At 41.8% G+C, this 13,954-nt stretch overlaps 1 protein-coding gene across 1 annotated transcript in view; it reads left to right on the forward strand.

Annotated features, from left to right (window-relative positions):
• The window catches only part of LOC142302376 (dynein axonemal heavy chain 3-like), a 2,626,214-nt gene that overhangs the window by 1,426,696 nt on the left and 1,185,564 nt on the right, over nt 1-13,954 (forward strand). Inside the window, exon 43 of the mRNA XM_075343433.1 lies at nt 7,026-7,175. Within this exon, the coding sequence (XP_075199548.1) occupies nt 7,026-7,175 (150 nt within the window). The remainder of the gene's footprint in view (nt 1-7,025; nt 7,176-13,954) is intronic.

Genomic DNA, 13,954 nt, shown 5'->3' on the forward strand with positions numbered 1-13,954 from the left:
ACACATTCGGAATTAACTTGGCATTGTGACATTTGGACTGTAGATCAGCCTGGAAGTGTGAAATGCTCTGCAGCAAAAAAGAATGTTATTTCTTTTTTATTTTTTTTTAAATTGTAAAAAGTTTATTCAGAGGGTTATTTATTATTCAACCCCTCAAACCACCAGAATTCTGCTTGGTTTCCCTAAAGTATTAAGAAGTATTTCAGGCACAAAGAACAATGAGCTTCACATGTTTGAATTAATTATCTCTTTTTCCAGCCTTTTCTGACTAACTAAGACCCTCCCCAAACTTGTGAACAGCTCTCATACTTGGTCAACATGGGAAAGACAAAAGAGCATTCCAAGGCCATCAGAGACAAGATCATGGAGGGTCACAAGGCTGGCAAGGGGTACAAAACCCTTTCCAAGGAGTTGGGCCTACCTGTCTCCACTGTTGGGAGCATCATCCGGAAGTGGAAGGCTTATGGAACTACTGTTAGCCTTCCATGGCCTGGACAGCCTTTGAAAGTTTCCACCCGTGCCAAGGCCAGGCTTGTCCGAAGACTAAAGGCTAACCCAAGGACAACAAGGAAGGAGCTCTGGGAAGATCTCATGGCAATGGGGACATTGGTTTCAGTCAATACCATAAGTAATGTACTCCACCGCAATGGTCTCCGTTCCAGACGAGCCCGTAAGGTACCTTTACTTTCAAAGCGTCATGTCAAGGCTCGTCTACAGTTTGCTCATGATCACTTGGAGGACTCTGAGACAGACTGGTTCAAGGTTCTCTGGTCTGATGAGACCAAGATCGAGATCTTTGGTGCCAACCACACACGTGACGTTTGGAGACTGGATGGCACTGCATACGACCCCAAGAATATCATCCCTACAGTCAAGCATGGTGGTGGCAGCATCATGCTGTGGGGCTGTTTCTCAGCCAAGGGGCCTGGCCATCTGGTCCGCATCCATGGGAAGATGGATAGCACGGCCTACCTGGAGATTTTGGCCAAGAACCTCCGCTCCTCCATCAAGGATCTTAAGATGGGTCGTCATTTCATCTTCCAAAAAGACAACGACCCAAAGCACACAGCAAAGAAAACCAAGGCCTGGTTCAAGAGGGAAAAAATCAAGGTGTTGCAGTGGCCTAGTCAGTCTCCTGACCTTAACCCAATTGAAAACTTGTGGAAGGAGCTCAAGATTAAAGTCCACATGAGACACCCAAAGAACCTAGATAACTTGGAGAAGATCTGCATGGAGGAGTGGGCCAAGATAACTCCAGAGACCTGGGCTGGCATGATCACGTCTTATAAAAGACGATTATTAGCTGTAATTGCAAATAAGGGTTATTCCACAAAATATTAAACCTAGGGGTTGAATAATAATTGACCCACACTTTTATGTTGAAAATTTATTAAAATTTAACTGAGCAACATAACTTGTTGGTTTGTAAGATTTATGCATCTGTTAATAAATCCTGCTCTTGTTTGAAGTTTGCAGGCTCTAACATATTTGCATCTTATCAAACCTGCTAAATCTGCAGGGGGTTGAATACTACTTGTAGGCACTGTATATATATATATATATATATATATATATATATATATATACACACACGAGTATATATATATTTTTATATATACATATATATATATACCGTATATATATATATATATATATATATATATATATATATATTTGCATTATATGTACATTTGTCATCACAATAAATGTTGCATCTCTAATTGCAATTTTTAGCAGCTTGGATGAATACTGTATATCTTTATATCAAATATCTGATATGCCAGTGATTTATCTTCATAAACTAGTTTCAAAATCTCTTATTCCATTATATAATACCAACACTGTTTGAAAATTTCACATATTCTGCAAGATTGTTAATGTTTGTAAGATCATAAATAATACAGTTTTATTCCCATCCTAAGAGACTTTTGTCTTCCAGTTTGTTCAGAAAAATCACCTCTAGTGAGACCTTGTAGTTTATTTGCACAGCAACATTATGGCACACTTAAAGGCATGAAACACATCAACAGAATGAGAACACTGCTCTTATAAGTTGCCTAAGTGTTGAAATAAGGGTGTCATTTAGTCATCGTCGCTACGCAGAAAGTGAGGACACCTTTAACTACAAGAGATGATTACCTTCCAATGAATAATGAAACAAAGAAATGCAGTGATAGTCAAGTTCCCACGAGGTATACAGAGTAAAAATACAATGTATTACCTTTGAAGAATGACTGAATTGCAAAGTAAAAAAATCTTTATTATATACAGTCAGGTATGGATAGGGCCACATAGTTTTGCCTCACAATGTACTAATAAGTAAAGAAAACTGTAGAGAAGGAACATTGGCTCACCAGGAATTTTGTAATAATACTTTCCAAATAATTCAAAAGTTTGAGTGCAGGTGCGCTGAATCTTGTGGCTGGATTCCACATTCAAGATAGATAAAAGGGCAAAGGAATCCAGCACTGACATTAAAACTTGTTCTTTATTGTATCCAGAGTAAAAAATCTAAAAAGACATAGAAGTCATAAAATCATAATGACAAAGACATGTCAGGTAGCCATACGAAATAATGCAAGCCTTACACGTTTCAGACTTTTTTGTTCTTAATCATTAGCCATAATAAGTACCATACACATTAGATAGCTAACCATTAAGGTTATGTGCCCACGGGCGCTCGTACCTGCGGATGTATCCGCTGGTACGAGCGCATGTTTCCCGCAGCTGCCCGCTGGCGTCCGCAGCTATTTTTAGCTGCTAGATTACAGCGGAATAGCTGCGGGAAACATGCAGACATTCATGCAGCTTACCTGCGGACATCCAGGCCTCTTATCTCCATAGCGGAGGTCCGGGACATCCGCAGGTAATTCCGCATGAATAATTGACATGCAATTATACATCCAGATGCCTACATCCGCAGCATGGTCGGCAGCTGCACTCTCCGCAGCGTGGACACAGCACTCCCCATGTCCTATAGGATAACATGGGGAGTGACTGTACATGCTAAAAGCTGCGGATTTATCTAGAAAATACATAAAAATCCACAGGTTTTCCGCGGCAAAATCCGCACAAACAAGCTCCCGTGGGCACATAGCCTTAATGTTCATTTGGCTAATAGTTTTTCTAAAGAAAGGGCAGAGCTAGTTCCAAATAAAGCCATTAAAAATGAGGCCATCAATAAAAATTATAATCCAATGGCTGCTTTACACGCATCGATATGTTGTGCGATCGCACCCGCCCCCATCATTTGTGCGGCATGGGCAATTTGTTGCCCGTGTCACACAAAGTCGTAAACCCCCGTCACACGTACTTACCTTCCAAACGACCTCGCTGTAGGTGGAGAACATCCTCTTCCTGAAGGGGGAGGGATGTTCGGTGTCACAGCGACGTGACACAGCGGCCGGCCAAGAGAAGCGGAGGGGCGAAGATGAGCGGGACGTGAACATCCCGCCCACCTCCTTCCTTCCGCATTGCCGGCGGCCGCAGGTAAGCTGCAGTTCATTGTTCCCAGGGTGTCACATGGAGCGACGTGTGCTGCCTTGGGAACAATGAACTACCGGAGCACAGAAGGACGTTCGATTTTTTGAAAATGAGTGATGTCTCAACGAGCAATAATAAGGTGAGTATTTTTGCTCCTTCACAGTCGCTCATTTGTGTTACACGCTACGATATGTCAAACGAGGCCGGATGTGCATCACTAACGACGTGACCCCAACGGCATATCGTTTGATATATCGTAGCGTGTAAAGCGGCCTATAGAAAAAGACTGATGGCACATCCTACCTGTTCTAATGTGAACAGGTGCAAAGTGAACATGAAACATAGTAACAAAAAGGAAACAGTTGCACTCTGTTGTGCTAAGATATGTGTAACAAGGAATATGGGAATATAGACATGCATTACTGCTATAAAAAAACCATTTAAAAATTGAGATGCTTAGCACACAGAAATGGTCAGTTTTATGTGAGCTCAACAGCCAACGACAAGGCGATCTCTTTCTGTTGGGTCAAACTAATACCTCTCTTTGTGTTAAAAAACCTACAATTTATGGGTGGACAGGAACCTGTAAATGGAGAATTAAAATCACCTGAGGCTGAAAAGCAGAGGCATGCTCAATCAGAAGCCATAACCTGTAATCTAAGAAAAAGACTGATAGCACATCCTACCTATACCTCAATAGAAACTGTCCCATTACCATTTAAAAATAGAAAACAAATACCAGAATTGCAGTTTATAGTCATCTTCCCTGCCCTAAAAATGGTGTAACAAAACGTTGCATGCATTCCAAAATGAAAAATTTAACCTAAAGCTTTCGGTGTAAAAAAAGTAAGCTCAGCTCAAAAACGTTATTGGCTGTAAAATAAAAATCTTCTATCTGGTCTCAATATGCTTTTTATATGTGTGTGTACATATATATATATATATATATATATATATATATATATATATATATATATATATATATATATATATATATATATATATATATATATATTGATACAAGCCAGTTATTTATTATTTTTTAAAAAAAAATGTTTTTAAATAATACTATAAAAAATATAGTAATATTTAAAAACATTTTTTTTTAAAAATCCACCCCTTGTACTTATACTCATCTACAGGATACATTTAACATGAAATTTTATCAATTTAAAAATAATTTCCCTCAAAACAAAAATTACTGATTTTCTGTTTCAAGTCTTAAATAATTTTAGTCTTTGATCCGATCTAAAGTATTATATTATCACGCTGCCCATTTGTTGTATACGTAATAGACACAAAAGAATAGTTTGCATAGTGTGAAAATGCATGAAACATGTAATCCAATGTTTAAATATAAAATAAATGTTTGTGGTTGATACAATGTGCCAAGGAAAGGAACATATGATAATATTGTTATGTGCTAGAACTACTGTCAGTTATCTAGTGGGTTCAATAGGTGCCTGTTACAGTACAAAAACCCCCCAGATAAACGTAGTGTCACGCAACATGCGTGGCGAGCGCAATCAAACCAACAGATGTGTGAAGCACAACAAAACAAACAACAACTACACCAAAAACAAGGGGAAACACTACAAACACAATAACAATGGTGGGCCTTGGTGCTAGTGGGAGGGTAGATGGACACCTCCTGCCTTAACCTGCCATCCTTCCCTGCACTCCTAGCCAGACCCTATACAGGCTCCACACCTGTCGCCAAGCAGGAATACCTGAAGTCCTAAAAAATCTCTACCATACTCTTAGCTAAGGAGTGGGTGGTATGGCTCACTTGACCCACCATTGCACTAATACAACAAGAGGGTAAGTGAGACAAACAGGGGAACGAAACAAAAAATAGAGAAGTTCCAACTTCAAGATGAATCCTCAGCAGCTCCTTCACCAAAGGGGCAAGCATACAAGTGGCTTTATATTCAGCAAGACTTTCTGGGTAATCTAGCTATTTATACACAAGGGGGTGTGGCTACAGAGAAGCTACAGCTGACCTGAAGTGCAGGAGAGCTGCTAAGTGAAAAACTGACATTAACTACTTCAGAACCAAAGGAAACAAAACAACATTTAAATGCAGTATCCCATATAGAAATGAGGGGTTCCAGTCAAAATGCTGTCATAGTCTCCAAAAACAAGGAGATGACCATGACATGTAGTGACATATGTACGAGCTCATGCCACTTTAATATACAGTTTCTCCAAAAGCTATGCATAGTATTCACTGTCTTTTGTGTGCCAAGTAATTAGCTAAGGTGACTGTCTTCTCCCTTACAGTGTAAGTTCTAAAAAGGTTCCTCCCATTCTGTGTATGGAGAAGTTGCTGCGGAGGCATGCCTCAAAGATTTAGCATGCTGTCCTGCTGTGAAGGTGCAGGATGCTCTGGCCGGAAGCGTTACCTGCACAGCAAGTGCGAGGTGAAGTCAACAAGCCAATGTCAGATGTCATGCTGAAGCTATGATGTCCCAGTGTAGGCACAAAACCTAAGCGTTTGGAAGGAAAGGCATCCTTTCCTCAGGGTGTCATCATTTGTTGTTTTGCTCTATATTACATGGTAAAATAAATGGTCATATTGAAAACTAAAACTCATCCTACAAGAATGATACCCTAATTGGAATTGTCTCTCCAGTAAAGGAGACAAACTCTAGCACAGCGCCACCTATTGGAAGTAGCGATCCTAAAAGTCACAAGTGGATTTTCAACAATCCTTTGCAATATGACTCAGGATATATAAGCCAGATCAGAATCCCAATTTGCAACCCTAATTGGACTATTTTGATGTGAGAATCAAAATGTTAGGGAAATAAAAACACAAAGGCAAAAAAACAAAAACTGGCTTTAATCAGAGTCTCCAGGTCTAGTCAATAACAACCTTTATTTCAGCAGTGAGCAATACCAATATACTGGTCGGCATTGGACAGCTAGCCCCATATGGACAGATTTTGAGATTTGCTTTAAAACATTTAGCCTTGCATCGCATATTTTTGGCAAAGCATCAAAAGTCCTGAAGAACAAAATACCCTTCTCTTTTGCCGTGAATTGTTATAAAACATGTTTAAAAGGCTTACACTGTTTTCTTGCTTGTTTTCCCACTTTTACCAAAAAACAGCATTTAAGTACCTGAAAACAATTATCCTTAAGGCTTACAAATTAAAACCTTTCCTTGTATTGTCAGATAAGCTGAAGTCCTTTGGTTGCATTTCTTAGCGTTTGATTAATCCTACTGCCCGCTATTCACTTTTCTTGTCAGTGCTTAACAAAGGTTCCGGCTGAAATAGTTCAGGAAGCTTATTTACCTTCGAATGCCCTGCCACCTTTGATTACATTCCATGTGGATTTATAACTATCGCTTCACAATGCTAGGTGACCTTTAAGGCACATCTGATAAAATCCAGAGGTCACAGATTGTTGAAGTTGAAATTGTTTCTAACAATGATGTAACTTGGAGGAACCCCCCTCCCTCCTCTTTTTTCAATTTTGCTGTTAAAAGTTAGCTGGAAATTAACATGAACTAAATTAATGGTTTAATTTTACAGGAGAAAGAAGAGGGTGTACGGTGCTCCACTGGGGAAACAAGCTTTTGTCTTTGTTGATGACCTAAACATGCCTGCCAAGGAGAAATATGGTGCCCAGCCTCCCATTGAACTGCTTAGGCAATGGATTGACCACGGCTACTGGTTTGACAGGTGCAATAAATATTAATTAGCGTGCTTGGCTACAGAGGAGTAATGATATACACTGTTTCTCTGAAGCGTTAAATTGTTGTATTAGTCTTTATAATTTCTCATCTGCTCAGACACAACAGGAAAACATTTTGAATTACAAGATTCTTTGCAACATAAAGAAATGGAGATTCACACATTGCAGTAAATTACAGTTAAACAACAATTTGTTACTGACTAAAAGCATCTTACTTACTTTTTACATCGTTTTTATTTATTTTGGAGGTGGCTCGTGAACACTTTAGACTTGACGTCTAGTGTTTAAGTGCAAAAGAGCCAAAGAACATGAAGAATACTTTTTGAATGTGTTTTTTTAAAGATGCAATTTCCAAAAATATTAATTTAAACTGAATATTATTTATTTTTTAAAAAATAAGAACATAGAAGTTTGAACATTAATTTCTCTTATAACAGTCAATTAAAAAAAGAAAAACATTCCTTGAATTGAACCTAAATGGCAAGAGTTCTAAAAAAAAGGTGTTTTTAAATTTAGTTTTCTTATTTTTTTTCTTTTTACTATTGACTGGTTCAAACTGAACTACAGGTCATAGAATGTCAGTTTGCATCAAGTGTTCAATAACTTTTCCGTCAGGATTCCTCTGTGCGGAGCATCTTGCATGCAGGTGATGCTCTGCTGCACTACAGAGCCGGCAGTGACATTATTCTTTTGTGCGGAGCATTGTGCAAACAGGTAATGTTCTGCTGCACTTTTCCTGAACTACAGAGCAGGCAGTGACATGTTTCCTTTGTGCAGAGAATTTTGCATATTTGGAGAAGCTCTAATGTGTATCTCTGAGTACTTGTTGGCAGGTTAATTGACAGCTCAGGATTCCATGCAGGTTCTGGGATGTACTGATTGTTCAGATGTTCCACTTTCCTAAAAATTGCTCTGCTTCTTTACTGAGCATGCTCTCCCAGAACTTGACCAGTCGTACTTACTGGTTCTGCAGTTGTGCTCTTGGCTTGTGTTTGTGCTTGTGTTCTGATGTAAGTTTCTTCTCCCCGGATCGTTATTTGAGTCCTCTCTGCTCCCTGTTTTTGTTCTTACTTCCTGGCTTTGGATCTTGTATCGCTCCCTGACCACGTCTCTGTCTGCTCCCTGAATCTATACATACTCTCCTGAAATTCTGACCCTCGACCTGTGACTTTACTGCACCTCTGTTTACTCCCTGTGTCCTGACGTGTCCTTCTGTTCTGTTACCTGACCCTGGCTTGTCTGACTACTCTTCCGTCTATGCTACCCATAAGTAGCGACTAACATCATATTTTTGTTTTCTGCTCTTTAGGGCTAATATACATTGTCCTATTGCTGATAAATGTTCTTTGGATCCAAAATGTGATGCCCATGACTGTTAGGACATGATGCTTTACTTTTTTCATATGCTCAGATTTTATTCAATGTATACAGCATCTCTTTCCTGCAGATTCAATTGGCAGAATTGTAGCATGCTCAATATTGTGGAGATATTCCCATGCTCATTGACTTATCATGTTGTCATACCCCTGCCATGCCCAGTAACGCCCAAGCTACAACCAGTTCCACCCATTTTGGCTTAGCTAGTAGGAGAAACCGGCTGAAAATGCCCAAAGTTGCAACATTATTGTGTTAAAATTTGTGACTTTTCAAAGCAATTTATGCCATAGTTCTAACATGATTGCTTTGATGAATGAGGGCCTTTGTGTGGCGCTATGCAAGTTCTATTAAAGCAGTGTTTGCCTTTAACCTAGTTCCTGAACTGATATATTAAAAATATTTCATAAATAGCAACAATAATTTCCACCCTACCTGAAAGCGGATGGAATCCCATAATATAGCAGATTCATTTAATACATTGTAATAATAGCATAGATAAATAGACAGGCTCGGAACGTGGATAACAAATATATTTATGTGTGGAGTCAGTAGTGTAGTCTGAAATGGAAAATTCTAATATTTCAAACACCCTATTGACCCAATTGATCAGAATGTTACTCCAGAATTCTGGCGTAAAACACTTTTAAAAGTCACAACACTTTCACACAATACAAACATTTTGTGACTTTATCATTTTCATGCCAGTTTCAGTTAACTCTGCCAAAATAGATGGCGCTGGGGCGGGTTTGCACATCTTTACTCTTTGTTACTCATTTTGGTTTGGACAGATTATTAACAATGACTAAATATAGGTGAGTGGACCACCCCTGTTTAGCTGAACACTATGAGATATTTGTCTGTGCACCTGTTATATTTTTGAATATCATTTGTCTGTTGAGTCTTTAACCACAACTGTGCATTTGGCAATTTTCTGGTCTTACCTGTTCCTTTTTATCTTGTGTGTCGACCAAATAATTTCATGATATATAATGAAAATTATGTTTTATTAAGACTCGTTATTTACTAATATATTTGGATTGGACAAGGCAAACATGGCGAGTTGTGGTATACCTTACACCACAAAACTTATTACAGTCTCTGACTGGAGTAAGATTTGTGGCACATGAAGGCAAATTTAAGGCATGAACAATGTCAGTCTTGATGAATCAGGGACCCATATGTAGAATTTAAATATTTTTTTTGCACATAATGGCCGCTTTACACGCTGCAACATCGCTCAAGTGATCTCGTTGGGGTCACGGAATTTGTGACGCACATCCGGTTGCTTTAGCGATGCCTTTGTGTGTGACACCTTTGAGTGATTTTGCATCATTGCTAAAACTTGCAAAATCACTCATCGGTGACATGTTCCATTCTCGAATATCGTTGCTGCAGCAGAACGATGTTGTTCCTCGTTCCTGCGGCAGCAGACATCGGTACGTGTGACACCGCAGAAACGAGGGACCTCTCCTTACCTGCTTTCCGCCCGCAATGCAGAAGGAAGGAGGTGGGTGGGATGTTCATCCCGCTCATCTCCGCCCCTCCGCTTCTATTGGGTGGCGGTTCAGTGACGCAACTGTGACACTGAACGAACTGCCCCCTTAGAAAGGAGGCGGTTTGCCGGTCACAGTGACGTCGCAGGGCAGGTAAGTAGTATGACAGGTCCACGCGATGTTGTGCGCCACGGGCAGCGATTTTCCCATGTCGCACAAACGATGGGGCGGGTACCCACGCTAGCGATATCGGTCACGATATCGCAGCGTGTAAAGCGGCCTTAATAGTGAGTTTCAATGGAATCAAAGGTAGATTACACAACAATTAAATCCAGCCACTAAAAAGTGAGACCAATTATATCCAGTCACTATTAGGGTACTAATTATAGTTGTTCTCTGTAGTTACTCTTGTTTCTTCTCTTCTCTATTCCAACTGGCTAAGACCATCAAATTCACTTTCCTCAGCCACATCTTATTTATTGTAGTGCAGCCTACAGCTTAACAATATGGTGCCACACACTGTGCTTCAAAATGTAATGGTATAAAGGCAGAATATCATCACTAGGCCCTCTTCACACATCAGTGATTCTGGCATGTATGTTTCCATTTTTATACGTACCAGAATCACAGACATACGCCGACTTATTAAAATCAGTGTGTTCCGCATAGAGACAAGTTCATTTTTTTCTGGCATCACTAATGTGACACAGACCACACAGGGGTGTGATCCGTATAACACATACCAGAAAAAGCACGTATTTTTTATAAAAAAAAGTACTTTTTATACTCACCTGTCTTCAGCGATGCTGTCTCTGGCTGCTGCTGTCTTCTGCTTCAGTCCGGCTTATGCTCATGAATATTCACTGAACCATAACCTGGATGGAACATCAGCGGTGAGACAGCAGTGGCAAGAGACAGCAGCTCAGGAGGCAGCAGCGGCCGGAGATAGCAGCGCCGGAGATATCAGTCCCACAGACAGCAGAAGAGTGGAAAGGTGAGTATAGAAGTGCCTGATTTCCATATGCTATCACAGATAGCACACAGAGAACACACGTGTGTCAAAATCATGACACACGGAGGGCCATATGTGGGTTTAACACATCAGTGAAAAACGTGTGTTTTTCACTGACGTGTGAAGGGGGCCTAAAACTGCTTTCCCAGCTGAGCCTCACCAACAACTTGTTTTGAAGAATCACAGTTTTTGAAGCACTGACCTGCAGGGCTATAGGAAGTGCAGATGAAACAGTCACACCCATGACTACAAGACTGATGAAGCCTTAAAAAAATATTATGCTATAAGATGACCAGTATTTTTGGTTACTTTTACAGATTTTTCAATCTGGATTTACTCCATAACGATGGCCTAACATCTCAAAACATCAGAATTGCAGTTTACTTATTCTGTTCTGACGCTTTGAGACACTCTGCCAAAAAAAGACTGTAGCGCCCCCCAGCGATGGAATATCTCTGGGATTTCAGCTACTGGGGGTAGCTGAGACCCTGGAGATCATGATTCAGGATGTTTTTTCCGCTCCCTGGTCACGTGATCACCGGTATACACCATATACCGAGGATCACGTTACAGTAAATGACAGCGTCAGTAAAAAATGATTCATCTCTTACCTGGCATGATCAAATATGTCAGATATTATTATTATTATTATTATTATTATTATTGTTTATTTATAGAGCACCATTGATTCCATGGTGCTGTACATGAGGGGGTTACATACAGAATACATGTACACGTTACAATAGACAGACTAGCACAGGGGGAAGAGGGCCCTGCCCTTGCGGGCTTACATCCTAAAGGATTTTGGGGAGGAGACAGTAGGTGGGGAGTAGGTGGGGCGGCAGCTCCGCACGGTGGTGGGGCGGCAGCTCCGCACGGTGGTGGGGCGGCAGCTCCGCACGGTGGTGGGGCGGCAGCTCCGCACGGTGGTGGGGCGGCAGCTCCGCACGGTGGTGAAGCAGTGAGGTCATTGAAGGTTATAGGCATTTCTGAACAGATGAGTCTTTAGGTTCCGTTTGAAGCTTGCGAGTGTAGTAGATAGTCTGACGTGTTGAGGCAGTGAGTTCCAGGAGACTGGGGATGCTCGGGAGAAGTCTTGGAGTCGGTTGCATGAGGAGCGAATGAGAGAGGAGGATAGAAGGAGATCTTGGGAGGACCGGAGGTTACGTTTTGGAGTGTAGCGAGAGATTAGTTCAGAGATATATGGAGGAGACAGATTATGGATAGCTTTGTAGGTCAGTGTTAGTAATTTGAATTGGATACGGTGGAAGATTGGGAGCCAGTGGAGGGACTTGCAGAGAGGAGACGCGGGGTGGTATTGAGGAGAGAGGTGGATCAGTCGGGCAGCAGAGTTAAGGATGGACTGGAGAGGGGCAAGTGTGTTAGCAGGGAGACCACAGAGGAGGATGTTGCAGTAGTCGATGCGGGAGATTATGAGGGCGTGCACTAGAATTTTTGTAGATTGGGGATTGAGAAAAGGGCGGATTCTGGAGATATTTTTGAGTTGAAAACGGCAGGAGGTGGTGAGGGATTGGATGTGCGGTATGAAGGACAGGGCAGAGTCAAAGGTCACTCCGAGGCAGCGAACTTTGGGTGCTGGGGAGAGCGTGATGTTATTAATTGTAATGGATAGATCAGGTGGAGAGTGCAGGGGAGATGGAGGAAAGATGATTAGTTCAGTTTTGGCCATATTGAGCTTTAGGAAGCGAGAGGAAAAGAAGGAAGATATAGCAGATAGGCACTCTGGGATTCTGGACAGCAGAGATGTGACATCTGGACCAGAGAGGTAGATCTGAGTGTCATCAGCATATAGGTGGTACTGGAAGCCATGGGACTTTATGAGTTGTCCCAGGCCAAATGTATAGATAGAAAAAAGTAAGGGTCCCAGGACAGAGCCTTGAGGGACACCAACAGAGAGAGAACGGGATGAAGAGGTTGTGTGGGAATGGGAGACACTAAAAGTGCGGTTGGAGAGGTATGAAGAGATCCAAGAGAGAGCGAGGTCTCTGACACCAAGGGAAGAGAGGATCTGTAGTAGCAGGGAGTGGTCAACAGTGTCAAAGGCTGAGGATAGGTCTAGAAGTAGGAGTATAGAGAAGTGGTTGTTAGCTTTGGCGGTAAGTAAGTCATTTGTGATTTTAGTCAGGGCAGTTTCAGTGGAATGATGTGGACGGAAGCCGGACTGTAGGTTGTCAAAGAGAGAGTTAGAGGAGAGGTGGGAGGAAAGTTCAGCATGGACATGCTGTTCCAGGAGTTTTGAGGCAAGTGGGAGTAGCGATATGGGTCGATAGCTGGTAGTAGAGGTTGGGTCGAGGGAAGGTTTCTTTAGGATAGGTGTGACTGTTGCATGCTTAAAGGCAGAAGGGAAGGTACCAGTTGTTAGAGATAGGTTGAAGAGATGGGATAAGGCGGGAATAAGGATAGTGGTGAGGTTGGGGAGGAGGTGGGATGGGATGGGGTCAAGTGCGCATGTAGTGAGGTGCGCTTTTGAGAGAAGATGTGCAAGATAGAAGATAAATCTCCTCCCCCAGTCCCCACCGGTCCCCTGGTGTTGCCAAAGTTCCCCCAACCCCCAACCCCCTTCCAATCGTCCAAGATGGTGGCGCGCACATTAGTGCGCCGCCCGCATTCCCCCTCTTCTTCTCATTTTTGTTGCATGTGCCATGATACATGCGACAGAAAACTGCTGCCCGGATCCAGCTAAGTCCCCCCCCATACCCCACAGTGTTCCCTGGTGTCCCCCGGTGTCTCCTGTACCTGACACAGCGTTGATCCCCCGCAATCCCTCCCCCTTCACAATAGACGCTGGCCGCATGCGCAGAGAGAGGCTGTCAGCTCAGCTTCCTGCTTTGAGAGCTGTGCTGATTGCATGCACTCTGCTGCT

The sequence above is a fragment of the Anomaloglossus baeobatrachus genome, chromosome 4 (assembly GCF_048569485.1).
Source record: "Anomaloglossus baeobatrachus isolate aAnoBae1 chromosome 4, aAnoBae1.hap1, whole genome shotgun sequence".
Lineage (NCBI taxonomy): Eukaryota > Metazoa > Chordata > Amphibia > Anura > Aromobatidae > Anomaloglossus > Anomaloglossus baeobatrachus.